General features: G+C 39.2%; 1 protein-coding gene across 3 annotated transcripts in view; it reads right to left on the bottom strand.

Annotated features, from left to right (window-relative positions):
* The window catches only part of KIRREL3 (kirre like nephrin family adhesion molecule 3), a 726,770-nt gene that overhangs the window by 127,570 nt on the left and 579,881 nt on the right, over positions 1 to 19,319 (bottom strand). For all 3 annotated transcript variants that reach the window (XM_074216358.1, XM_074216356.1, XM_074216357.1), the window contains exons 4-5: positions 17,238 to 17,387; positions 6,273 to 6,422 (exon numbers count right to left, since the gene is read on the bottom strand). In XM_074216358.1, the coding sequence (XP_074072459.1) occupies positions 6,273 to 6,422; positions 17,238 to 17,387 (300 nt within the window). The remainder of the gene's footprint in view (positions 1 to 6,272; positions 6,423 to 17,237; positions 17,388 to 19,319) is intronic.

Genomic DNA, 19,319 nt, shown 5'->3' with positions numbered 1-19,319 from the left:
TGCATTCACATTTATGCACATGTGTATTTTATATATAACAACCATATACATCTATTAGGTCATGTGCTCTCTGAGGTCAGACCTGCCTTTTACCTTTCTCTATATCCCCTGCACTACCGACTGACTGATTTACTTGTACCTGTGTAAATTCAGCTAGATAGGGTGAAATCCTTGATGGAGAGTATTAGACTTAAAGCCAGAGAGACCTGCATTCATATCCAGCCTTAGTTATATTACTCTGGCCTCAATTTTCTCAACTGTAAAATGAGAACATGGAAAATGTTGTTTGGACATTTCCAACTCTTACTTACCCCATTTGGGGATTTCTTGGTAGAGTTACTGAAGTAGTTAGCCATTTTCTTCTCTGGCCTATTTTACAAATAAGAAAATAGAGTCAACTAGGGTTAAGTAATTTGCCTAGGGTTACCCAGCTATTCATAAGGTAAGGAAGTCTCTGAGGTTAGATTTGAGTTCAGGAAGATGAATCTATCTGATGCTAGACCCAGTGTTCTATCCACTGAACTATCTAGCTGCCCCCAAATATAAAAACCATATGAGGACTATGGAATACTCAAAGGAATATAAAATAGAATTTATTTTTATAAGTTGATGTGAGGATCAGTTGTGATAAAAATGTAAAGCATCTTCAAACCTTTAATGTGTCATAATATAGAATTATAATAATTAGCTATTATATACATGTATATGTAAACATTTATCTTTTTACATGCTTGTCCAAAGAACTCATCATCTAGTAATTATCCTTTGGATGATGAGCTGGGCTGTTCTTCCATCAGTTGATACTGTTGCTAGGAAGACCTTTTCAGTTTGATAAGACCTGCCAGGGCTTTTTTTGGTAAGGTGTGTGTGTGTGTGTGTGTGTGTGTGTGTGTGTGTGTGTGTGTATTTGTGTGTTATATGAACACACTTATATAAATGCATCTACTTCATATGTTTGCATATTTACACATGCGCATGTATATGTCCTGTTATATGATTCCACATAGTCTCTGGGGTGCCTGATCAGTTAATAGGGTTTGCAAGCTGGCCCAGGTAGGGCTCCTTCTTCTACAGAGAGGACAGGGTTTATCTTCTTTCTTCAGCTGGTGCTTCCCTTTCCTGTTTTGTTCTTTTATGATTTGTTGACCATAGAATCACAGAAGCCAGTGTTCTCCCCACCCCAGACTGTGAGCTCCCCGAGGGCAGGGACTGGTTTCCCCTTTTTTTGTATCCCTTGCACTTAGCACAGTGTCTGGCAGGCAGTTAACACTTAATAAATGCCTATTGATGTATTGACTGACTGAAGGAACCATGGGAGGTCATCTAGGCCTGTAACTCTTAATCATCCCAGAAATATGGAAATCAGTTACCTTACTACATTATCTTACTCCAGCTCTAATCATCTTTCTGCTATTCACCAGCCATCTCTGGTGACATGTTGAGTTCAGAACAAGGATAACTTTGGCCTTGGCAAGGTGATTGATAGGAGCCACACAATCTAGTGCCCTGCTGTTGGCTTGTTCACTTTTGGCTAGCAAGGGCTAGGGCTGAAGCTAGGGCTCTATTTAGTCCTATCTGCTCAATTCTCCTTCCCTCCTCCCCTCCTCTCTCCTACTCTCCCTCCTCTCCCCTCCTCCCCTCTTTTCCCCTCCTCTCCCCACCTCTCCTCTCTGCCTCTGGCCTCTCAATGAAGCAAATTCTGTGTTCAAAGTTGCTGCTTGGCTGATCGCATCAGAGAGCTGAGAACACAATGGTAATTTATGTGTCTGTGACTCTGGGCTTGGCTGTTAGGATGGGGGGGGGTCTGAGGTCTGTGGCATACAGTCTCATGAGCCCAGGCAGCTCTGCAAGCTAACCCTTTGGCTTCTCAAAACCTGCTTCTGGCAGATGCATATTTTAACAACACACATCTGGTGGCTATATCATCTCTTGTATTTGCCCTCCTCACTTGGTGCTTTGATGGAGAACCTCTGGGGACCTCCAGAAATTCTAGCCAAAGTGTTTGCTTTGCAATTTTCTGGAATACCATCTAATTCGACTCTCACATTTTCTGCAGGTTCTAATCATGCTCTTACTTTATTTAATTAAAAATCTATCTCAGACAAATACTGACTAAATTAGGAGGCTCTCCTATTCATAGCAGGCAGGGAACATTGTCCCCCCTGGGGATCTGATGGGACATTTTCCAGATCTAGAATGCTATGGCAAAGCAGATGGGGTCTTTGCTCGGGGAGTCGGCTAGGTGCTAGGTGGACACATCTTTTACCATTCCTAGGTCTTCTGAACAAAAAGAAATGGAGACTTTCCATTGGGACCTTCCCTTCAGGTGTGTGTGTGTGTGTGTGTGTGTGTGTGTGTGTGTTTGTGTTTGTGTATGTGTGTGTGTGTGTGTGTGTGTGTTGAATACAGATGAAAGGAACCTAGCTAATCAGAACTGATCACATCCACATAGGAGACAGGAAATCCTTGAACATATTAGAATCAGAGATTCTCTAACTGTGAGGGTATTGTTGGGTATGGCTAGAGGTGAGGTTCTCCATTAAGGTTGGGGTTTGGGGGGTCCTGGTTTGGAAGAGGATAGTGGAAAGAGGTCTAGATTTGGGATGGAATATAGTCTGAGGCAGGAGTTAAAACCAGATTTAAGCTCCAAATCTAGTACTCTTTTTTTTTTTACTTTTATTTTTTTAGTTTGCAAGGCAAATAGGGTTAAGTGGCTTGCCCAAGGCCTCACAGCTAGGTAATTATTAAGTGTCTGAGGCTGGATTTGAACTCAGGTACTCCTGACTCCAGGGCAGGTGCTCTATCCACTGTGCCACCTAGCTGCCCCCAAATCTAGTACTCTTAAAATAGTTTTAAAACATGGCCTGTTCTCGTGAGTGATACTCTTTTGAGAAGCAACATAATAGCATGGTTAAAGAACTTGCCTCAAAGTCAAGAAGCCCTTACATTCAAACCTTGCCTCTGACATGTCTTGGTTATGTAATTCTGGACAGATTCCCTAACCTTACAGGGCTCTAGGCAGCTCTCCAAGACTTGAAGTTGCAGAGAAGGTTCTGACTCTTTCCTCATCTGGGAATTCCCTAAACCGATATAATCACAAGTTTGGTCCCTTGCTTACTTGCTATCATGGACGAGACAACCTCTTACATCATTTCTCTTCCTCAGAGGGGAAGGTCCTGGGCCAGACTGAGATCAGGAAATAGTCCATGTCTCCAGATGATCTAAGAATTCTTTACATAGATATCCAGTGCTCAGTGAACAATACAAAGTCGTGCAATTGGAAAGGGGACAAGCAAAAAAGAGAAGAGTTTTGTGAGCTTCCTCTTGGAATCATAAAGCCCAGGAGAGTTGGAATGAAACTCAGTGAAGTAGGGACTATTAACATCAGATCCCAAAACACTATTCTCAGAAACATGACTTGTAACCTGTAGGTAGAGATTATGGAAACATAGGAAGGCAAGAACTACACCTGGAAAGACTTTTGGTTCCTTAATAGGGAAGGGTTAGGGAGAAGGATAAGAGGTCATTACTGCTTTATTCTAGAAAAGAAGTTCTTAGGATCCTTACTGGCCAACTCCATATCATGGTGTACCTTACTTTTTTTCTCTCTTTTCCCTTCCCATCTCTTTCCCTCTCTTCTCTTCCTTTCTCTTTTCCCCTCTCTTGCCTTGCCCTCTCATCTCCTCCCCTTCCTTTCCTTTCCTTCCTTTCCTTTCCTCTTCTGGTCTCTCCATTATAGTCACAATATTTCCTGAATACTACCAATGTGGAAGGCTTGTGTCTGAGTCTCAACTCCCTAGGGTAGCTCTGTGAGGGTCCTATGGAGAGTCATGGGGATGGGCCTATCATTTACCTCCCAAGGTTCCTTCTATCACTCCTAAGAATCTTTCAATTCTATAGGCACTAATAGAGTTGCCTCTTGACTCTTTCTGTTTAGGAGAGAGTGTAGTTCTTGTTTTTCTCTGTTCTCCTTAATCTGTACTCTTACCTCCTTTAACCTCTGTCTTTCCTTTTTCCTTGCAAAAAAGGAAAATCAAAGGTTAAGGGAGATTTCTGAGGTTTACTTAGGGGACTCATCTTTCCCATCTCTAGAAGCTCAACTTGGCTCTTGGTAAGTGATCCTGAGGGGCCTGTCTGCTGTAGTGTTTGGAAAGATCTGTCCCAGTGCATTTAGCCATGTAGATCTGAAAACAATGTGACAAACTCTTAAATATTTTATCTCTGAACAGACGTGCTGCTTCTCATCTGCCCATACAAGGAGGCAGCATCCCAGGCTGCTCAGCCTGCTGTCAGACAAGGGCTCCAGCTCACAGGTGGGAAGACAGAGTTGGCGATCTTTCTTGCTCATCATCACATGCTTGATCTCTTGCAGAGAGCTTAATATTGCTTTGATGTGTACAGAAGAAGTATGGCACAACAGAAAAACCAATGGACTGAGTCAAATTTTCTAAGTTTTCATCTCAGCTCCTCTGTGTACTAGTTATATGAACCTGGACAAGTCTCCTAACATCTCTAAACCTCAGTTTTCTCATCCTCAAAATAGGCATGACAATGCCCACATGCAAAGCTTATCATGAAAATTAAATGAGATAATATAAGTGAAAATTTGTTTTAAAATGATTGTGTCTGATACAAAAATCACATCTGTGACAAGGGTTTGTGATTTTGTTAGTGAATGCACCCCATCAATGTTGATTACAACCCATCTATAACCCAGTAGATAATTCCTAGAAGCCCAGAGATTAGTGACTTGCCCATAATTATACAAGTGGTAAATATTAAAAGATGGGATTTGAATCTAGCTCTTCCTGACTCCCAACACTACCATTATATTACCTCTACAGAAATGTACAATATTATTCATATTTATGAGACTTGGCACATGATGGACACTCAGTGGACGCTACTGATTCATTGGCTGAGAGTTGAGAGGGAAATATAGGGGGCTGAGATCAACCTAGCTAATCAGAATTGATCACATCCACATAGGAGACAGGAAATCCTTGAACATATTAGAATCAGAGATTCTCTAACTGTGAGGGTATTGTTGGGTATGGCTAGAGGTGAGGTTCTCCATTAAGGTTGGGGTTTGGGAGAATTTCAGAGCTTATAAATTCATTGGGTTCATTTGTCTGCCTCTGTTTAAGATTGCTTTGGGGTGATTGCTTTGGGTATTCTTTCCCAGGAAGATTAGGAGAGGATGGGGCCATGAAAGGAGGACCTTAAAACATCATGGCAGCTGGTGGAGCAATGGACAGAACACTGGACCTGGAATCAGAAAGACCCAGGTTTAAATTCTTTAGATACTTACTAAATGTATGATTTAGGCAAGTCATTTAACAGTTTTGCCTCAACTGTAAAATGGGTCTAAAAATAGCACCTGCCTCCCAGGGTAGAAATATCAATGACATAATATTTGTAAAATACTCAGAGCCTGACACTTAGTAGACACTAGATAAATGCTATTATTATTAAATGGGGTTATTAGCAATATTATGTGATATTGAAAAACAGGGTAGGTTGAGGGAGAAGGATAAGAAGGGAGCAGCAATGCTCTGAGCTTTAAGGCTTAAACTTCAGTTCAACAGAAGAAAATTTATTAAGTACCTATGATATTCTAGCCACAGAGAATACAGAGATTAAAAAACAAGTTCAGTGCTTCCCTTGGGGAGTTTCTATTCTACCATATCTATACACAGACAAAAATGACAAAAGTGGGGCTAGTGGAGGCTAAAGAGAGAACATATGAGGGGATCTAGGAAAATCTAAGGAGGAAGAGGACCTTTTTAGTGGGGTGAGGAGGAGAAGGCAGAGAAACCAAGGAAACTTCAAAATAGAGGTGGTATCAGAACTCAATTTTAGGGGAATGGAAGAATTCTTCAAGGTGCACATAAGGAGGGAATGCATTTCAGGCCAAGGATACCACTTTTCTGTAGGGATGACATCCTTTGAGATTGGGGGACAATACATAGTCCAGCTTGACCATAATGTAGTGAATAACGTATGAAGGGAAGTTGGTAAGGTAGGCTAGAATCATATTATGGAAAGTACTGAATGCCACACTAAAGAGATTTTTTTTCCTCTTTTGAATCCTAGACCCAATCAGGAGCCATTAAAAACTTATGAGCATGGTCCACCTAGTTAGTTGGAAGATCTTCCCAATGTGCTGGGAGACCTCTGTTCTGCACAAATGCTCTTTTCTGTTTTGATCCATTGGCTCTCCCCATATGTCAGTTCACATCTCAGTCCCTTATCAAGATCAAAATTCTTACCAAGAACAGTGAGGCGGGCTGGGCGTGACCGGATGGCTGCCTGGATGGCCTGGCACTCATACACAGCATCATCTTGCAGCTCTGCCCGAAGAATCTTCAGATGATGCTCCCCAGACAAGTGGTTTCCTACCACTAGGTACTGTGGGTAACCTGCAGGGACAACAGCAAGACAAATGAGCTTGTAAGAGCATAGAGATGAGGAGAATTAGAGGAGGTTGGGAAAGAAGTTGACTAAGGATGATAAAAGTGACAAAGGTAACATTAACAGTGACTGGATTTCAGAAATTCAGTATAGGAAACAAGGAGCTGCCCTGTGTCTCTGTCTAGAAAAGATGTGTGAAGTCAGAAAAGTTGGGTTCTTATCCAAGCAGAGAGGTGGAAAGTGGAAAGGTGGGAAATATAAAATTTGGGTTTTGGATAATATGTAGAGCTATATCATGGTGGGACTTGATTGGGACTTTACTCCAAGCTGTTAATAGAACTTGTACTCCTTCAGGAAGTTAGTTAGCAAGAATAATTTTGCTAATATTGGAAATAGCCAGTTTGCCACTTTTCCCTACTTACCATAGATAAATCTTGACCTGGACTTGCCCTAATCTCTTCCCTGCCTCATGGTAGGGATTCATGCTTTGGAATCCTTGTCTTTATTACAGAAAGTGTTAGTTATAGAGCCAGAGGACCTGGACTCAAATCCTTATTCTGTCACTTGCTAGTTATGTGATCCTGGGCAAGACCTCAATTTCTTTATCTGTAAAACGAAGAAGTTGGATTCCATGACTTTAAGGTCCCTTCTAGCTCAAAATCTATGTTCTTATCATTCTATAATTGAGCTAAATGGTATAGTAGATTCTTTCCTCCTGACCTTGTGCTCTAGGGCACACTCACCAGGTTCTCAGCTGTGGGGCCTGGCTACCAATATTACTAGTTACAATTTGGGTAAGTTGTGTGGATGTAGGGAAAGGGGTGAGTGGTAAAGAGGACAAGGTTAGGATAAATCTGGGATGATGAGGGTCAGAGGGGAATTTTTGTTAAGAGGATGTAGAAGTATTGGATTGTGGTAAAGTTGGATAGAGGGCAGGGCCTGGAGGTGGAAATTGGAGTTCAAATTGGTCTCAGACACTCACTAACTTTGTGACCCTGGGCAAGTCACTTAACCCTGTTTGCCTCAGTTTCTTCTATAAAATGAGCTGGAGAAGAAAATGGCAAACCACTCCAATATCTTTGCCAATAAAACCCCAAATGGGGTCACCAAGAGTTGGACAAGACTATATTGATATGATTATATAACAACAACCACAACAGCCAGTGGCTAGTTTCTAAGGCAGTGCGGCCTCCTGGAGCAGTCTTTTAGCTTTATTCAGTTATCTCTTCTATCCACCAATTAAGCCTTTATGAGATCCAAAATACTTAGAGATGCCCCCCACCCCAGCCCCTGCTTTTTGCAATGAATAATAGATAATACTCAATGAAAATGATAAATCATTAATCTGATCTCACAATGTAGGGCCTAATTTAAATTCTAATGAATTGAGTTCTTTAAACTGACAGTGTAGTCTTGTAAGTCTTTATTTTTGGCTGAAGCATCCAGGCCTGTATTGGATAGGACCAGTTGACTTCTCTTGACCTTTAGCTTTACCAAGACAGAGCAAGGATCACTTAGCTCACCACCATACAAAGCAGGGCAATTCCACAAGGGACTGCTCTGAACTCCAAGCACCATTTCTACCTTGTTTGGGAGAGAAATAGAAAGATAAGGAGATGCAACCTTCCTTCTAGCCACTCTCTTTGACTTTAGCTAACCTTTATATGTTGGAAAATCCATTTGAGATCTGAGAAATGGACTCCCTTTACTTGATGCTGCCTTGTTTAGATGATGTCTTCTGCCTCTTGTCCAGGTCTAGGCAGTACATTTTGAGAGAATAATAACAGCTTGAGAACCATAATGGATAGGAGACCAGTCTTAAGAGTTAGGAAGAGGGGTGGCTAGGTGGCGTAGTGGATAAAGCACCGGCCCTGGAATCAGGAGTACCTGGGTCCAAATCTGGTTTCAGACACTTAATAATTACCTAGTTGTGTGGCCTTGGGCAAGCCACTTAACCCCATTTGCCTTGCAAAAAAAAAAACCTAAAAAAAAGAGTTAGGAAGATCCAGAATGAAATCTTGCCTCTAACATATAATCCCTTCGAGAAAGCTCCTTGATCTCCCAGGCTCCAGTCAATTTTTTAAAATGCTAATTTATATGAGTTACTGTTCTGCTTCAGTGGAGGAAGTTTTTAACACTGGGAATCCCTCACAAGAACAAAATCACAGGTCTGGATCCAATCACAGCTCACTTTTATATAAAACTTTAAGGTTTCAGATTGCTTTGTCCACTATCACCTTGGTGTTAGAAGTAGTGCAATTAGTATTATTTCATTTGATACATGAGTAAATTCAGGCTCAGAGAAGTCAAACAATTTTTCCAGGTCATATGGTTAGTTTAACATCACAGATAGAACTTGATGCTATGTACTCTAGACCTCAAGTTCTTTCCTCATAATGGGGACTGTCCAGAGAAAGGCAGCTAGTGTAGTGAGATGATTCAAAACTGTCTTATGAAGAGTGGTTGAAGGACGTAGAGATGTTGGGGAATTAGGGAACAAATTTCAGATTCAGATTCAGATTCAGAAAAAAATTCAGATTAAGGGAAGCCTGATCTCTCTCATTAAATATCTTAAAGCTTGGTCATTTGGAAGAGGGAACAGACAGTCTATCTTATTCAAACTAGAGCCAATAAAAGGAAATAATAATTAGATTGTATTTATCTAGACATAAGGATTTAAAATAAAACCTCATTAAAAGAACAAACTGCCTTGTTTGGTGGAGCTGTTCAAAGAGAGCTCAGATTGCCATTGATTACAGTATCCTTTTATTTTATTTTTCTTTCTTGTTGCTTGCTGAAGAAAGGTCTTCTCCCTGTATGGTGAGTTGGATTAGATGAATTCTAAATGGCCTCCTAAATCCTAAATCCCAAGTGACCTCTTAGAGATGTGAGCAGGATACCTCTTGGAGGGACCATTAATAGTTACAATCAGAAGATCTTCCATCTACATTTGAGGGGACGTTTTATCAGGAGCTTCACAATTTGTTTTCTGCAATTATTCTTATAACATAAACAAAAACTTGGATAAAACTGACTCTCTTGATGTGAGGGTGCCTAGAAACCTAGAAAACTCAGCTTACTAAGTCCATGGCTCTCTGCCCCATCTCCCTTATTTCCCTCTGCAATGCTTTGGGACAGGAGCCCAGGTGAGTAAATTGCTCTCCATCAAGGTTGGGGTGAGATAGGTAGGGTGGGGTTGAGTAGTGGGGAAGGGGTCTTTTCCCTGCTGCTGCTCTCCTTGAAGCAGGTTTCCCTTCTCCCCTTCCCTTTGCCCTCTCCCCTGGATCCCTCTGTCCTGTTATTAGTCTTGGGTATCCTGCAGGCATCTTGGCTCATTCTTGCATTTGGTTGTTTTGCAAGCTATGAGCAGCAGGACTTTGCTCTCATGAGCAGCAGAAAACGCAAATGATGGGTTTGTTTGTATTTGGCTAATTAGAAGACTAGCTGCGATGCTATCCTAAGAATTGGCAGCTTCTCTGGAAAATGCACACCCAGAAGCATTAATTGCCATGCCTGTTTCCTGCCCCTAAATCCATCCTTAGAATTTTTTTCTCTCTTGAAATCCCAGAGGAAGATCAGTGAGGTTGTGAACCTCAAAGGAGCCCAGATGAAAGTCACATTGCATGAGTTTGGAGAAGGATACACAGACAGGGGGACCCCAGGGAAGTGGAGAAGATTTGCTGTTTCACAGATAGGTTGTTGAGCTAGGAATCAGGACACCTGGAGTTGGGTCATGTTCTGTGTTTATCAGCTGTCTTGCCATCTGTGACTCTGTTTGCCTATCTGTCAAATGGGGAGAACAAAATTATCCTTTCCTCCTCTTCCTGGATCACTGGGGATTTATGAGATGATGTTTGAGAAAGGCTTGAGCTCCTTAGCAAAAAGATGCTCCTTCAAAAGAAGAAATTATTCTTTAAAAATCATTTCTTGACTGGAGTTTTCATTTATGTAACTTGTGTTTAATGTATTTAGGGCATATATGTTCATTGTTTTTCTTGACCTAAAAGAGACCACATAGTCTAATGGGAGTGAATTTCTACTCTTATCTCTGTCATATCAATAAATCTACAAGCATTGCTATATATCAGGCACATAACTTACTTATTTTGGGTCTCATTTTCTTCATTTATAAAATATTTTCCAGAAGCTAAATACTTAATAAATATTTCTTGAATTGAATTCCAGTTACTTCACTCTCTCAGGGTACCTGATAGCAGCCTTACTGAATAGATTCAATTGAATATATATATATATATATATATATATACATACATAAATATACACATATATATTTCACATTTATTTCTATTTTAAAATTTTATAAATGACAATTATTTTAAAAAATATCTGTCCCCTCCACAAACTCCCTCCAAATTAAGCAATTTAAATGAAAACAAAAAATAAAAATCCTCCAATATTTATCTACATAGTTTCCACATTAGTCCTGTCCAAAACCATATATCTCTTCCTACATTTTAAGTTCATTTCTTTTCTGTCAAGGAGTGAGTGATCTGTTTCACATTCACTAGTAAACATTTCAATATTTGTCCTTATTTTGATATTGATATTTTCAGGATACATGATAAGGCAAGGCCTTCTTCAGTACAAAACAGATGTTTTGTTCCTTGGGTCTGGAAGGGAAGCCACTTTTGTTTTTTCAGGGGTACCAAAATGGTGAGGTTGCAGAATTACTAAATCATTGCCTTCCTCTGGGCACTTCCAAGATTTGCTCCTTGGTAGGGAATGAGTTTCTCATCAAGGGATATATACTCAATCAAAGGTCACTTGGATCATAGAAGTGCTGTGGAGGGGACAACTATTTAGATGAAGTCTGGACTTGATATCTAGGGCCTCTTCTAGTTAAAGAATTGATTATTGGTTCAAGACTGAAGATAATAGCTTTGATCCTGATTCAAGAAGAAATCAGCTCTTGGAAATCCATTTCCTTCCACTACTACTGCAGAACAGAATTCTGTACAGTCAAAAGGAGTAAGTAGAGGGAGAACGAGTAGAAGGAGAATGGAACTTGGAATTTCCCTATTGTTCTTTATTCTGTCCTCTTGGACTGAGCAGAGGGTGGCAGTTTTTGAAATATTAAAAAATTACTATTATAACATACCAGAGAGTGTGGGTACACTTGGAGTGAGGAAGACATGAGCTCAAATCTAACCTCAGGTACTTACTAACTTATGATCCTGAACAAGTCACTTAACCCTTTTCTGTCTCATCTGTAAAATGAGAATGATAATAGCACCTATCTCTGAGGGTTATCATAAGGATCAAATGAGACATAGATCAAATGTAAAGTGATTCGCAAACTTTAAAGTTCCATATAAATGATAGTTATGGTTATTATTATTATTATTTTCCCTCTAAATCACCTCTAAACATCCCCAGTTCCTTCACCTGATCAGGACTTTATTTCTTACTAGCATTGTGACTCTAGCAAATCAGCTTAATCAAGTTTCAGTTTATTTCTCTGAATCTTAGTTTCTTTACACTAATTTTTATACTATCTGATGATCCAGTAACATTGACCTCCTTGCTGGTTCTCTTGCAAGATACCCCATCTCCTGCATCTGAGCATTTCCACTGATTGTCTTCCATCTCTCCCTTCTCATCTGGCTTCCCTAACTTTCTTCAAGCATCAATCAGTTAAAAAAACTTCTTGACCACTTTCTTTTTACCTTTTCCAAGAAGCCTTTCCCAATCCTACTTCATCTCAGTGCCTTCCATCTGAGGTAATTCCCAATTTATCTTGTATGTATCTTAATTTTTTTGTTATAAATTTATTTTTCCAACTACTTGCAAAGATAGTTTTCAACATTTTTTTTGTAAGATTTAGAGTTTCACATTTTCCTCCCTCCCTTCCCTTTTCTCTTGTCAATGAGTAATCTGAAATAGGTTATACATGTATAAAACTATATTAAAAATATTTCCATATTAGTCATGTTGTAAAAGAAGAATCTGAACAAAAGGTTAAAATGAGAGGGGAAAGAACTGTAAAATTTAAAAACAAAGTTTAAAATACATATCTTATTTGTACAGAGTTGTTTGTATGTTTTCTATTCCTTTAGACTGTGAACTCCTTGAGAGTAGGACCTTTTTGTTTTTAACCTTTTTTTGTACACCAGTATTTAGTATAGTTTTTGGCATATTAATTGGTTGTTTTCAGTTGTGTTGTTCTCTTCATGACCCCATTTTTTTTTAGGTTTTTGCAAGGCAAATGGGGTTAGGTGGCTTGCCCAAGGCCACACAGCTAGGTAATTATTAAGTGTCTGAGACCAGATTTGAACCCAGGTACTACTGACTCCAGGGCCGGTGCTTTATCCACTGCGCTACCTAGCAGCCCCTGGAGTTTTCTTGACAAAGATATTGGAGGAGCTTACACTGAGGCAAGCAGGGCTAAATGACTTGCCTGGGGTCACAAGCACTTAGTATCTGAGACCAGATTTGAACTCAGGAAACTGAGTCTTCCTGACTCCAAGCCTGGTACTCTATCTACAGCATCACTTAGCTTCTCAAGGTACCATATAAATTTAAATGGAATTAGGAGGTTATTTATCATGTGGATTGTTTCTGCTGACCTCCAGATGGCCTCCTTTAGTCTGCCCATTTACAATCCTAAATCATCCCCATTCTGGCTGAAAACATCTGGTAAGGAAAACAGATTCCTTAATTAGTAAATGATGCCAGACCAAGCCCAGGACAGCTATTTGGGGTTTGGGAAGAATATCTCTTTTCCAGTTATGGGTGGTAGAGGGAGGTCAAATTCTTTGAGACTGGCTGGTTTCCATACTACTTAAACTTTATGGCAATAGACAGTATATTTTGGAAATATTGTTATGCATTTTATTCATGCTTAGTTGGGTTGTAACATTCAGATACTGTGAATATATTGACCATTGCTCTAATGTTTCAACATATATCTCTGGCAAGCTATAACTCACATTTTAAAATATTAATTTTTGTTTATTATGTTTCTGAAGACATTTCACTTTTTATTTTTTTTCTGCATTTTCATATTCTGTGGGAGGCAGAATTATTTCTTAGCTAGAGAAGTTCTCTGCTCCACTGTATTAGGTGGATGAAAAGCAAACCAGAAGCTTGAAAAAGGTCAATACCTACTCATCCCAAGGGACAGTCATTATTTTTTTTTCTGTGTAAGTGGCCAAGAGTAAGGGTGGCTTGGGGGTGTTAGCAGGTAATCACTAGGGGACTTATGTGAAAATCAGGTTTATTACAAGAGAAATGAATGTGCATATGGAATCCAAAGGGTTCACAGTCCTTACAGAAGTTTACATATTTATGATAATTCAAGACAAAGGAGAAGAAAACAGAAGGGACCTAGCATGGGAAAAGTTCAGTAATTCATCTTGAAGGGGAGGAGCAAGGCCATGGCAAAAACTGCATTCTTTTCCCTTGGGTACTGCTAGACTATGAAGTTAGGAGGGGTTGCTATTTGCAAAGGACCCTCACTGCACAAGCATTTTTGCCAGCCTGACACAGATAGGATGGCATTTGTCTTGCTTCCCAAAGACACACAAGGAATCCAACTTGGGGTGTAAGCAATAAACTATGTCAGAGGGAGGTGGAAAGGCTTTTGTCCTGGACACATTCAGGGCCCCTGAATGTTCTGGGTCTAGTGTTTCTGGAAAATTTGGAAACTCCAAAAGACAAGTTTAGGGGGGATCCCTTAACAGCCTTGCACAGTGGATAGATAGAGCACTGGCCTTAGAATCAGAAACACTCCTCATCCTGAGTTCAGATTCAGTCTCACACACTTCCTGGCTGCATGACTGGTAAAGTCATTAATCTTGCTTGCCTCAGTAAAATAAGCTGAAGAAGGACATGACAAACCACTCCAGTATCTTTGATGAGAAAATCCCAAAAAAGGATTGCAAAGAGGTGGACACGACTGAAACTACTCAATAACAAACAAAATGACCAAGAAGTTATTTTAATTTCTTTTACTGCAAGTGGAAAGAAGGTGCTGTATGATGTTTGGGTGGACAGCTCCAGGTTTGGCAATTACTTGCCAAGCTATTTTAGGCATCTTTCTCAGATGTGTGGGTGCTGTTAAAATTATCGGTGAGGGGGTGGCTAGGTGGAAGTGGATAGAGTACCCACTCTGGAGTCAGGAGTACCTGAGTTCAAATCCGACCTCAGACACTTAATAATTATCTAGCTGTGTGGCCTTGGGCAAGCCACTTAACCCCATTTGCCTTGCAAAAAAAACCCTAAAAAAATTATCAGTGAGCATGATGAGTAGGATACTTCCTCTGATGGAATGCGTGAAACAATGATTCTTTGAGTGTGTTCTGTACACACTCTGGGGATACCAAAATCTTTTTAGGGGACCCAAGAGGTCAAAATTATTTTCATAAGTTTTAATTTCTAGTCACTTTGTTCAATTATTTAATTTGATTTACTTAATTTATATCAATAGATAAAGCCCACATAAACAAAATCTCTTTGGGAAGACTTCAGTAATTTTTAAGAATGTAAAAGAGTCCTGAGGTCAAAATGTTTGAGACCCATTGGCAGAGAGAGCTAAAAGGGACCTTGGATAATTTATAATGCAATTCCCCCATTTTGTAGATGAGTAAACAAAGACCCAGAAAGAAATGACTTGCTTTCTAACTCCAAATTCAGTGCTCTAACAATGATACTTCTAGAAATGAATAGGGTAAAGTGGGATATTTAGATTGGGAAAATAAAATTATGGGTAATTAAGTGGAAGGAAGAGCAAATATGGGGAATCTGACATATCAGATATGGGGAAGCTGAATATCAACCCAAACTCTTAATTCGAGAGTTGGTATGGAATTACATTTACGGCATATCAGAGATGAAAGAGAATCTTAAAAATCTCATAGTCTTTCTAGAGAATGAATGATTTATGGTCACACAGTTAATTATAGCCATAATTCAAATTTAAATAACACTTTGAGATTTACAAAATACTTTCCTTTTAAGGACCCAATAAGGTAAGGAGAACAAATGATATTACCCCCATTAACAGGGGGAGAAACTGAGATTCTGAGAAATTAACTGGTTTCACAGTTGGCATCTGTCATCATCAAGGTACTTATTATGAGCCAGGCATACAAAGATAGGCAAAAATAATCCCTGCTTTCAAAGAGCTGATAGTCTAAAGGGGGAGAAAGCAAATAAACAAATATGTGTAAATAAGATATACATATATGTAAATGCATGCATGCGTGTGTGTGTGTGTGTGTGTGTGTGTGTGTGTGTGTGTGTGTATGATAAATTGCATATAATCTCAGAGGGAAGCTGGTAAGTGTATGAAGTAAGGTTTAAAGCCAGGTCTTGTGACTCTCAAATTCAATTCTATTTCATTTACACCCTGCTGCTTCCTAAGATGTCTATTGCCTTTTTTTATTTTAATCGAGACATCATCAATTTGTACTCTTAGAGCTGAAAGGAATCTTGGAGAAAATTGTCTCATTTCTTCACCTTATTTATTTATATGAAGAAATTGAGACATATTGAAGCAAACGGACCAGAATATCATAGATTTAGAGCTGGAAGGGACCTTAGAGATCAGTCATCAAGTTGAACCCCACCCCATTTTACAGATTAGGAAAGTGAAACACAGGGAAGTTAAGAAACTTGACCAGGGACACACAGCTACTAAATATCCTATGCAGGATTTCATTCTAGTTCTCCCCGAATTCAAGTCCAAGGCACTCCCCACTAAATCAGATTTTCCAATTTGAAATATAAACATACAGGTGGAATGCTGTAGCCAAAGTCATATAGTTAGTGACCCACACAAGACTAGTTTCCAGTCCAATACTCCTTCTATTATGTCATGCTGTCTTCTAAAAGATTGGATCTGTATTTAGAGTCTTTCACAGGGTCATCAAGAATAGGGATAACCCTGACTTCTGAAATATAATGAACATTTACAGGTTCATTACATTGAAGATGAAGCTAAATTCTATAAGGGAACATATTTGTTTCATATTTGATCACTTAGAGCAAAGCTTCTCCTTTTTCTCTCCCTCTTTTTCCTTCTTCCTTCCTCCCTCCCTTCCTTGTTTCCTTGCTACACTAAGTAAATTTTCTTGGGGTTTATACATAGGCCCCAAATCACTCTCTTAGATTGGCCAACAATAGGTCTCAAGCTAAGTCCACTTGGCCATTGTTTGAGCCCTGATTAGTTTAGAGTGAATTTATACAGCAATAGTTTCCATTTTGGCCAGAAAATTTGAGAATCTTCCCTTCCCAGATTGTTGTTGTCGTTTTGATTATTCAAGGCTCCTTACTTCTTTTCTTTATCAAATGCCTTAATTACTGAGATAACCTCAGGGTCTAACCCTCCCAACAATTTTTTTTCTTCTTTTTTGGAAGTAGTCATTTATGGTCTCTTTGCCTCAACTCTCTTATCTAACCTTAATGAATGTTTGACAATGCCTCAGTCAAATTGTGACCTGGGAAAGACCTAGCTTTAAAAAGTCAGAGTCTCCTGCTACATCTAAGGCCACCTCCAGTTGTCCTATTCATATCTGGTCATTGGTCCTAGATGGCTCTGGAGGAGAAAGTGAGGCTGGTGATTTTGCAGAGCAATCCTTCAACTCCAACTCATTTACATGTCATGGCATCACCAACAACAATGAGAGAGCTACAAATTCCCAGTTTTCCTGGACCCTAAGATTACTTAACTCAGTTCCAAATTGATGACCCCCAGTCAAAGCTGAAGTAAGCATTGGTGAGCTCCACAAAGGATAATAGATATTTGTACAATAGACATGATGAATAGGTAGACAGGACAGAAGATAGAAAGACACACTTACGTGACAGATCTCGGCCTACACCCAGTGCCAGGCCATCTTTGATCCAAAGAACAAAGCCATCATACTCTGGGATGGCACAGAGCAGAGTCACTGGCTGTCCTGACACCACCACTTGGTCCTGGGGCTGCTGGCTGAAGGAGTATACTTGACCTGAAGAAAAAAGAATTGGAAAGGCTAGGTTATGTTAAGTACCAGGCTAGAATTTTAGGAGGGACATTGATAAGTTGAAGTGTGTTCTGAGAAAGGGAGACAGATGTTAAGAGGACTGAAATTCATGTTATAGGAGGTACAATGAAGGGAATTGTAGATGTTTAAACTGAAGAGGAAAAGAGATGGGGCAGAGGTTGGGAGTTGGGATGGGTGGAGAGGACACAATTGTTGTTTTAAAAATATTGGATTGCTATCATGTAGAAGAAGGATTAGTCTTGTTTTCCATTCCTGTTTTTGGGCAGTTTAGGGTCACTGGCAGAAGTCATAAATGGAATTGATTTCACAAATTATACATTTATGGTGTATAATTTCCACTGGGCTCTCAACATAGCTTACTTTGTTATTATTGATTCTATCTCATTTAGCAATCATTTTATTTTTGTTCCAATGTTCCAAATTTCAAATTTTGTCCAATTGTCCTCTTTCTTCAAATACCACCTACATCCTACCTTCACTTAGAGCATCTGCATCTGGGAAAGATGGAGATCATCCTTTAATAAGAGTATGCCTCACCTCCTCTCCTCTGTTTCTCAACAAACTTCAGCTTCAGGAAATATATAAATTACTTTTCCTCTCTTTCCTTCAGGAAGATGTTCCTAATCTCATTTTTGATTTTTTAAATTTTATTTTTTCAATTAACATACATTTATTTTATTTCCCTTCCATTTCCCCCTCTCCCAGAAAACAACAATACAAAACCAAAAACTTATAACAAGCTTGTAAAGTCAAGAAAACAATTTCACATACTGGCCATGCCCAAAAATATGTGCATCATCCTGCCTATTAGTCTATAACCTCTAAATCAGGAGGTAAATTCCTATTCTTGTTAGACCTAATCCTTCTGTGTCCTTGATCTCAACTTTTTCTTTTCCTCCAGCAACTCTCCCCAACTCATACAACTTTAATTGCTCCCTATTGACTTCTCATCTGCTTACAAACATTCATAGATTTTTTCCCATCCTAAAAAGTTTTTTTCTTGATGCTTCTATTCTATCCAACTATCATTCTATCAGTCTCTTCCTCTAAGCTCTCCATATTTTTGAAAAAGGTTGACTATATTTAATGTCCCTCCCTTTTTCATCATTTATTCTCTCCATATTCTCTCCCTTGTAATATTGGTTCTTATATCTCTCTAATTACTCCCTTTCTTGGTTTCCTTCCTTCATTGACTCCATTTCTTCTTTTCAACTCCTCTCTCTTTGTCTCTGTCTCTGTCTCTATCTCTCTCTCAGCTTCTGCTATCACATCTACAATATGACTTCCAAAAATATCTCTAACCTATGAAGATATATTAAATAAAGTCATAATGTCAAAATTCAGACTTATTGATTACTATACTCCCCCTTAAAAATCTTGTATTTGTTTTGTAATTTGTAGTGTTTATTCATAGTATTATAAATCTAGTGATGAAATTTGAACCCAAGCCTTCTGGTTCAAAACCAGAGCACTATATTAGACATTGAGTAGAAAAAAGAAAATTATCCCTTTCCTCAAAGAGTTTATATTCTACTAGAGGATTCAATATGGTAGAAACAATTCTGGTTTTTGAATCAGAAGATTTGGGTTCAAATTACACCATTGGATCCTACTTCAGAACCTGTGTGACTTTGGGCAAGTCATTTAGCCTTTCCAGGTCTCAGGTTTCTTATCTTTAAAAAGAGAAGGTTGGGTCATGTGACTCTGAGGTCCTTTTGAGTTCTACATTTCTGATACTATGGTAAATACAAATTGTAATACAATTACAAAATAAATACAAGATATTTTTTAAGGGGAAGGGCCTTAGTAACCAACATGTCTGAATTTTGACACATTTCATTTTGGGGACTTTAATTTCTAAAATCAGGCTCAGATTTTCTTCTCTTATAACCTGTC

Source organism: Macrotis lagotis, chromosome 1 (assembly GCF_037893015.1).
Source record: "Macrotis lagotis isolate mMagLag1 chromosome 1, bilby.v1.9.chrom.fasta, whole genome shotgun sequence".
NCBI classification, from domain to species: Eukaryota; Metazoa; Chordata; class Mammalia; order Peramelemorphia; family Peramelidae; genus Macrotis; species Macrotis lagotis.
This window is presented reverse-complemented; position numbering and strand designations above follow the sequence as displayed.